This window comes from Habropoda laboriosa, unplaced genomic scaffold, assembly GCF_001263275.1.
Source record: "Habropoda laboriosa isolate 0110345459 unplaced genomic scaffold, ASM126327v1 scaffold111, whole genome shotgun sequence".
In the NCBI taxonomy this organism is placed as follows: Eukaryota; Metazoa; Arthropoda; class Insecta; order Hymenoptera; family Apidae; genus Habropoda; species Habropoda laboriosa.
Window position 1 is genome coordinate 1,131,632 of NW_017100293.1, and position 8,568 is coordinate 1,140,199.

Below are 8,568 nucleotides of genomic sequence, written 5' to 3' on the forward strand. Positions count from 1 at the left end.
CAACAATGTGTAAAAATCAAACAAAATAATGTACAAAAAAAAGACATTAAATCGATGGTACATGTAATATATTACGCGTAACATATAAAAATAAACGATTAGTAATTTTACCTTTTGTATAAGGAGCTTTCTAATATATAATTTTCACAATTTTATAAGACTCTTAATTTAGAACCGGTGATTTCCTAGCCGAGGAAGTAGTTACACTTCTATCGATATGTGTACAATATATCGTAACGTAATTTATCATTACGCTAATAGATGGCCTTTGATTATGTTTTTCGCGGTTAATTAAATTAAATTTAAAAGTACTTGAAAATGCATTTATTTACTTATTAAATGTTAGTATTTATTGCTAGGAAGATATTATTTTCGTTAATTATGTCTTAACACTGTTGCACATTCGTTTATTGTCAAGTCGTGCTTTCTTCGTTCTTCCTCTTTCCTAATATGAAAAAACGGTAGATTTTTTATTTTTTTAAATTTAAATTCAAATTCAAATTCAAATTAAAAAATTTACTTCTGTCTTGCGCAACATCGCTCGTTGAAACTTATTGAACTTGCATCGAATTATTTCCAGGGATTCCGTAGTAGTAGGTTTCAACAACATTTTCATTGACTCATCAGTATAATATACTAAAAAGTCCTTTTTCTTACAATATTCTCGGAAAGCAGATTCTAACTTCGAAATCATCTCTAAATGTTGATTGGATAATGTAGTAATTTCATCTTGCGCTTGATTTACTTCTTCTTCTAAATTGACTAGGACTTTTCTATGACACAAAATATCTCGTTCGATCGTTTTCTCGATTTCAATAATAATTTTTGTTCTCTCGTGATTTCCTAATTCCAAAACATATCGAATTTGCTGGTGTTTGTCAAGTTTATCGCGTGCATCATCCAAATTTCTCTTTGCCTGAGAAATAACCTCTAAACATTAACAAAAACTTTGGATAAAACTTTTTTATATGTCGGTAATAAACTGTAATGCACCTGGAAGTAGTTATCGATCACGTCTGAAAACCTCTGACGAACTGTACCAAGTGTCCTTTCATTTTTATCAAATTTCTCTTTCATTGTTGCATACCCTTTTTCCTCTTTTAAGAAAGACTCAAATAATTGTCGAACCTTTTTTAATACGCATAAATTAATGGAGCGAAAAGTATTTAAGAGAATTTTACTATGATAAATCGAATTCTAACCATCACTATATTCTGGCTATCAATTTTAAGAATGTGTTCCCGTCCTAATAAATGTTTACTTTTTAAAATTTCTTCAGAACTAGCTTTTTATAAAGTATTCATACATATTTCACACATTTGCGTTACTCAGATATAAAGAACAACATACTGGATTTATCTAAACTACCAACTTCCTCTTTTTCCATTTCTTGTATAATTTTTTCAGCTTCTGTTACTTGTGACGAACTCTTAATTCGTTTCCGATTGTTGGTATAATCATCGGTAGATATTACAGTTTCCTACATATATTTAATACAAAATAGAAAAAGTCGAAAACATTAAAAATGAAACGTTCAATTAAAGTACCATAGGCAAATTTTCTGATGTGCTGAATTGCGTCACACTTTTCACTAAACTTTCGTAAGTCTCTTTCAATTCTTCAACTTCGAGTTCCTTGGCGGCTAATCTATCGATTCAATCGTTTAAAAACTAACCTTAAAATTATTTTACATATACCAAAGGTAATGCAACCTGTTATATAGGTTCTTGATATTCTTTAATAATACTTGTGCCTGAGATGCGCTAAACAATGTGAAATCTGAAATCTTATCGTTCAAAAAATTAAGAATATTCCTATTAATTTGTTCCATCCGCGACTTCGATATATTCATAAATGCCTCTTGATGCAAAAACAAGTTATTTATCATCAATTCTTTTTTCAAGGCATTAACTTCGTCCTGAAGCCTGTGTACCATTAAATCTGATCGATACTTAACATCTTCCTTCATTCTAATTGGTTTTAATTTCCCGATTTTTGCGGTTAGCCTTAAAGTGGATAATGTGATACCGAGGTCCTCTTTTGTAATTTGAATATGCGATATAAAACTAATAATATGCAAGATTACTAAATTATCGTAGTTCATAAGGGATTTAAAATTTATTTAATCACCGAACTATAGATGAAACTGAGAAAGCATTTCTCAGAATCTTCAACAAGTTGCTAGAACGTATTATACTAATTGCCGACATTCCTGAATTTCCAATGCACGAAAAAAATTGCTCAAGCTGAGTCTTCGTTAAATTAGCCATGCCGATATCCATAGCCGTTTTCAAACAATTATTCCTTCCTATTTTTCCTGTACCAGCTACCTCCACGATATGCATCTAAGGTATTAATTACACCTCTAATTAAAACAGCGCGAAACCATTAACTCGTAGCTATACAATCTGCAATTTCACGGTTTAAGAAATTCATAGATTCGTTGCATGAAATATATAACTACTTTGGCCGTCGTTACAACGCCCCAGGATGTAATTAAACTTGTATTAGACACGTGAAAAGTAATCACAGCCGTGGCTAAATGAGACGCTGGATAAGTTGATCCTTTTACAATCAATCTTCTGCTTTCTCCTTCGAAAATCCTCCTAAGACCTTCTTTTTCATTATCCATAGACAGCATAGAAATGTCCTAGAATTTTCCTAACTAAAGTTCCATTCAGTACCCCATGTTTTATGAAATAATATCTTAACAACACCTTAAAGGGATCTCGTTCATTTATCTTAACTCTATTGTCCATATTACAGGTCAGTAGGTCTCTTGCTTCCTTTCCATACAATTCTATAAAGCTGACACAGTATTCTATCTTGCTGACTTTCTTCCTGTTTGCCTTCTCAATGAACATGTGGGACAGGAGCCGCGCGACCAGGCCTCTGTGCTGAGAAAAGCGAATGTAATCACTGTATTTGTGTCAGCTATAGTAAAAATAAGCACTCAACGTAGCCGTACTTCCCAGTTGTTTCTTAAACCATTGATGGTGAAGCTCTTTCCACTACCTGTTTGTCCATATCCCATTAAAACACAACTTACACCATCTAGAATTCTTAAATCATATTTTCATGCTAAACTAATTTGTCCACACTTCCTGTTCATAGTTTATACCATTTGAGGTTTCCTCTTTTGAAGACCACAATTAACACAAGAAGTCTCAAACGGTATTAAATAGAGAGTAACATATTTTTGTGTACTTTGGCACAAGGTCCTCGGTTGTAACATGATAAACCTCTTCCTGTGAAGAGTCACAAAAGATTGCATCTGCTTGAAAGCACCAGTAAGATGGTTTTTTAATAGTAACTATTCTATTCGGTTGCATTTCTTGTAAACATCGCACGTATATCTTCTACATTGAATCGAAACGACGGTACTTTCTTTAATTTTATCCACGTAAATGGATAACAAACATGAAAGAGAAACTCTAATACCTTGCGTTCTGTGTCGATTCTCGCGCACGATTCGCAGGATCTCTCAACCGGAAAAATTCTAACAAAGATCTTTACATTTTTCTCGTTAACGCTCGCATTATCGTTATCCGTCATGCTCGAAGGAAAGTTGATGCTTTTATACCTAATCTGTTACGCTTGACAGTAGGTTTTTGGTCGATTGTGCGAAGTTGTGAGAGTTCAAGGCCTTTCCTTGGATATTCATTTTTTTAGGGAGGGAATTCATATTTTTTCTTTTTTGTTGGTTAGTGCAACATGTTTTATAAAAGACTGATTAGTATGGCTGTAACGAGCGAAGGATGATCGATAATAGTTATTAATCATGCGTATATAAGTTCACAGTATTGCAGGTTTCCAAAGGCAAATGTATACACGAATAATGTACAGAATTATATTGAAAATACAAAAAACTTGCATTTCTAATTTCTACTTACATCGAATACGCACTATTATCTCGTAATATACAGCATCTTACACTTAATACATAGTATATGTATTATATATATATATATCCATAATTTCTGTGAAAAAACGCGATAAACCTTAGAAAATCGTTAACGTGATGCAACCACTATCGAGTCTTTTTATTTCGTGATAGTTTCGATACAAACCACACATTGTGCCGTTGAGATAAGCGACTCGTAAAATTCATGCGAAAGAAGATTATAATCTTTTTTTAACACGTACAATAATAAATTAACAATGTATTTTTTTTTTTTTAAATCGACTGAAAGATCTTGAAACACGAGAATTAGCGTTGATTTCTTCTTAGATTACAAATAAGATTCACTAAATTGTACGAAGTTGTTGCACGTCACTCTAATATACCGTTTCTTCACCGTTTTTATTACCTAACGTTTATCAAAACCTGCGTCTCGTAAAGTACAAAATTGTTTATGCTGTATAAAATTGAAAATCAAATGATCAAAACGCATCGTATTTTATAAATAGTTAACATTAAATGATGTGCAAATTTCATGCAAATTCTTGTATTTAAATTGTGTCAGTCCAGATGTTCAATCGATAACGAATTGGCGATAAAAAAAAATAAAGTAAAACTATGATCTCACATTTTTTTTGTTTGCATCTTATTTAAAGAAAGAAACTTTACAAAATTAAAAACATGAGAACGGAACGAAAATCATCAACTCACTACTACCCGCTTAAACAATATTATCATCCTTGTACACTGTGAAAATTGTTCTTCACACCCATTATAATTCTGTCAGAAGCTGAAATTCCATTTAATTAAATATGCCTTGCATTCCTATCACATTGCGCTACAAAGCACACCCCACAAAGACACATTTTCTAAATTCATACCATCATTGAAATGTTTCATTCAATGCAGTAGAATATTTACAATTTAATAACAAAGGTGTTTCCTTTCGCTAATATAAATTATCCTTTCCTTTCTTTTGTACACACTCTCATTTTCCTAATCGTTTTTACAACCAAAACGATATTTTCCTTTGCTAACCACAAACATTCTTTATCATCTCTCTCTCCCTCTTTCTTTATTTCATCATCAATTAACTTGTAATTATAATTATTATCGATAAATACTATCCAAGCTATACCTACGGACTATCGCAGATAGAAACGCATTACAAACGGTATAAAATGGACATGTCTTGTTTCCTCAACAACGCTATATGTATATATACATATATATAATATAATATATATACATATATATAGAAATATAATTGCATTTCAACTTACACAATAAACACGGCGTTCAATAAGTACACCGTTAAGTTTTTTTTCATTTTTCAGGCAGGGAAGGATTAAGAAGAGATAGAAAGTGCTAATATTAAAACGGGGGTAATCGAAATAATGTGTTGCGTGTGTTTTTAGGCTCGATCGACCCTCTTGGCTCTTCAGTCTTTCTTGCGGTTTGCGATACAGACCAACCACCCTTTTACTCCGTTTCCTTGCAATCTCCAGCGCAGCAATCCTGACTTTCGCGTACCTGACCGTTTTTCTTCTTCACTCGATGGTCACGGTGGACGTTAACGATCCTCGCCTGGTCAGCCAAACTCTATAGAGATGAATCATACACCATTTTTACACAAAATACACATTTCTTCAAAAGCTATCCATCCTAATTTCCATCTTATTTTTAGATCTAATCCTTCAACTACTCTTACCCTAAGCCAGCTCCCACCAAAACGGACAGAATATTCGTGATAAAGAGTGTGTAAAGGACTTCTTTAGAGAACAAGCCATTCTTGCCTACTTTTGTGGTACGAATGCTGTAAGATTTTCTTTTGTTCATTCCTTGAGGATGCTTGAACTTCCAGTCTCTGAAATGTTCAAAGAAAAAAAACTTCCATAAATTATTCTGTGTTTATTGTTCGACAACAGGGTCGACTTAAAAATTGAATAACTCTTTTTCTTTCTATTCCTTAAAAATGTTCTTTAATAAGATTGAAAGAATAGGTTTATAAAGCGACTTGTAATCCGTCCATCCTGGGTATTACAAAGTGGAACGTAGACGTACTTTGGCGGTACTTGATCCGGACGCGAACTCCATTCGTAGATCCAATCCGTGTTCTTCTCTAAAAGCTCGGCTTCCTGCGCAGAAATGAAAACAACGAACGTTCAGGAATTTGTAAAATCTTCTTATTCACGCGAAGTGTGCAAAAGTGTTGTATTCGTATTATATGTGTCGTCTTTTCAAACCACAAGAAGTCTGTAATCTTCGGCAATCCGATTTAAAAGTTGTTTTAAAGCCGTACAGGTGGATCCTGTATCATTGTGAAATTGATGATACTGCCTCGCTTCTACATGGCATCAATTGAAGTCTCGTCGCGTCTCAGTTTACCAGATATACCACGGTTTTACAACGGTAACACAAAGCTCGCGGCTGGTTTTCAACTACGCTGGTTTTGCTAACTCGTCGAAGCCGACGGAAAAATTAACAAGATCAGATTCTTATTGCCTCGCGAGGAACCTGATCGCCCATCGTCGATCAATCACACCTTGTCTAGCGTAACCTGATCGAATCCTTGCACCTCGACCCGGTATAAATGATAAAAAAAAAATTGGAAAATCGGATAAAAAATCGAGTACAGTTGTGTTATGTTATTTTTACGTTGAGAAAAAATTTCTCCTATATTCTGAGACCTTTTTCATATCTTCTAATCAGTGGTGACACACCATAAAAAAGATTACCACCTGCTATCGACAACTTTTATTTGATCGAAGTGTATATGTATAGTCGGAGTAAGAAATACAGCGAGGTCGTAAATTAGAGCATTAAACTGTTAACTGGGTGAGACAAATTTACTCGTCCATTAGTTAGCCAATACTTGGAACACAATTCATTTTTATTTTTAATATTATTAATTTTAATATTATACCAGTGTTAAATATAAAATAAATATTCTCTTGTGCAAGAATTGGCTATGACTTTTACTCATTTTAAATTATAAACTAGAGATTTCATTTTGAGAGATGAATCCAGTTAACAAAGTTAAATAGCTGCACAGATTGGTGCAATTAACATTCAAGGTCGGCATAAGAAAATTTACATTTCTCAATTTTTTGGTTACGACTTTTACTCAATTTAAATTATAAACTACGGAGATTAAAATTTTCAGAGATGAACTCAGTTAACAAAGTTAAAAATCTACATAGATTGATGCAAAAAAACATTCAAGATCAACACAAGAAATTCTCCAATTTTTTTGGTTCCAATTTTTAGCCATTTTAAATTATAAACTAGAGAGATTTAAATTTTGAGGACGACACAAAAAATTTTACATCTTCCAATTGGAACTGAATAAAAATTTCAAAAATACTTCTATCGAGTTCTTATCTTCTCCAATTTCTATCTATGCGCTGGAACGTGCAAACTTTCACGTCTGACCGACCTCGCTATATTTCCTCCACCTATCCTATCGCGAAACACGAACAACGGTGCAATTTTCGCATCCATTAAAAACCATGTACGTTCAGGGAACTGTTATTGTTCGAAGATAAAGGGAAACAAGGAAGGAAGATGGTCTAATATCTCGAGCAAAACATATACATCTTATCTATGAATGGCTTGAAATATGAGACTAGCCAAGGATAACTTGGATTGGCAATCAGCCAATCACAAGGCGAACAACACGGTCGTCGTATCTCTTGTTACGCTGTATAAAATACATGCTAAACGAGGCGTACGTTTGTTAGTAAACAATTCGGCGTTACGCTCAATTATTGGATAATTAAGTATCTGTTGGCTTTTTTCTTTTTTTTAATATATTTAAAAATTCATTTACTATTTCTGGTTCGTGAATTGTGCTGATTAATTACAAAAGTAGTCTAAGTCAAAAATTTTAAAAAAATTGATCTTATGACTTGTTTTATATTGTTTCAATTTTTTCATAAAAAAAAAAGAGTTACATTAGAAGAGCAAGTACTTTTTTAAAGAAATATTTTTCAATACACTCGATAAATTCTAAATATCTCTAAACGAAAAATACACGACTTTAAATCACTTTCATAATCACCGGCATAATTATTGAAGCTCCATTTAAAAACAGATATCGGCCATTATTGATTAGATAAAGACACATATCATAATTGCAATGTTTTGTTTTTTTTTCGAAACATTTATATGTAAATATGTAAACATTTTTGCCGCGTGAAAAAAAGCGACAGAAAAAACGGTGAAAAATATATTTAGGAATATTTGACGCATGTTGTGTACTTTTCAATTTATCCAAATCTTTTGCCAAGTACGCCGACGAATCCACCACGCATAATTCGTCCTATTTCTCGAAATAGTGCTTCAAGTGATGCGTAATAAATCTTTCGGTACGATGAGCAAGCGGTACACTCTCTATTCGACGAAAATTACGCAGAAAAATATGCTCTTTCATTCGTCGGAACGAGAAAAATCAAAACTCGGAATATTTGTCGTGAACGTTCGTAGGGAAAAATTTCTAGGCCACCCTACGACGCCTGAAAATAGGTTTTATAGCTTCCACCGGTCGGAGAACTAATTTACGACATGTTTTATTCCAGTTGAAAACATCTACTCTCCAGCTGGAGCAATGATATCTTCCAGTTGATTTCTTTATTACTCAAAAAAAAAAAAAAAAAACGCCGTAA

The 8,568-nt window shown here is 33.1% G+C and overlaps 2 protein-coding genes across 2 annotated transcripts in view; both read right to left on the bottom strand.

Annotated features, from left to right (window-relative positions):
• Positions 1-379: 379 nt before the first annotated feature.
• Positions 380-3,034, bottom strand: LOC108573829 (osmotic avoidance abnormal protein 3-like). The gene is made up of 8 exons (XM_017936307.1): positions 2,969-3,034; positions 2,718-2,897; positions 2,131-2,345; positions 1,713-2,066; positions 1,548-1,647; positions 1,351-1,480; positions 521-930; positions 380-445 (listed from the first exon to the last, which is right to left on the bottom strand). The coding sequence occupies exons 1-8, from the start codon at positions 3,032-3,034 to the stop codon at positions 380-382; spliced, it is 1,521 nt and encodes a 506-aa protein (XP_017791796.1).
• Positions 3,035-5,241: 2,207 nt separating this feature from the next.
• The window catches only part of LOC108573851 (BCL2/adenovirus E1B 19 kDa protein-interacting protein 3), an 18,610-nt gene continuing 15,283 nt past the window's right edge, over positions 5,242-8,568 (bottom strand). The window contains exons 4-6 of the mRNA XM_017936328.1: positions 5,966-6,039; positions 5,613-5,768; positions 5,242-5,503 (exon numbers count right to left, since the gene is read on the bottom strand). Coding sequence (XP_017791817.1) covers positions 5,452-5,503; positions 5,613-5,768; positions 5,966-6,039 — 282 coding nt within the window. The 3' untranslated portion in view covers positions 5,242-5,451. The remainder of the gene's footprint in view (positions 5,504-5,612; positions 5,769-5,965; positions 6,040-8,568) is intronic.

Bases quoted from the DNA above. Each gene is read 5' to 3' on its own strand.
- LOC108573829 (XM_017936307.1), bottom strand. From the start codon at position 3,034: ATGGGATATGGACAAACAGGTAGTGGAAAGAGCTTCACCATCAATGGT. The intron at 2,898-2,968 runs GTACGGCTACGT...CGCTTTTCTCAG, and splicing joins GTTTAAGAAACAACTGGGAA to CACAGAGGCCTGGTCGCGCG. The intron at 931-1,350 runs GTATGTTGTTCT...GTTAATGTTTAG, and splicing joins TGGTAGTTTAGATAAATCCA to AGGTTATTTCTCAGGCAAAG.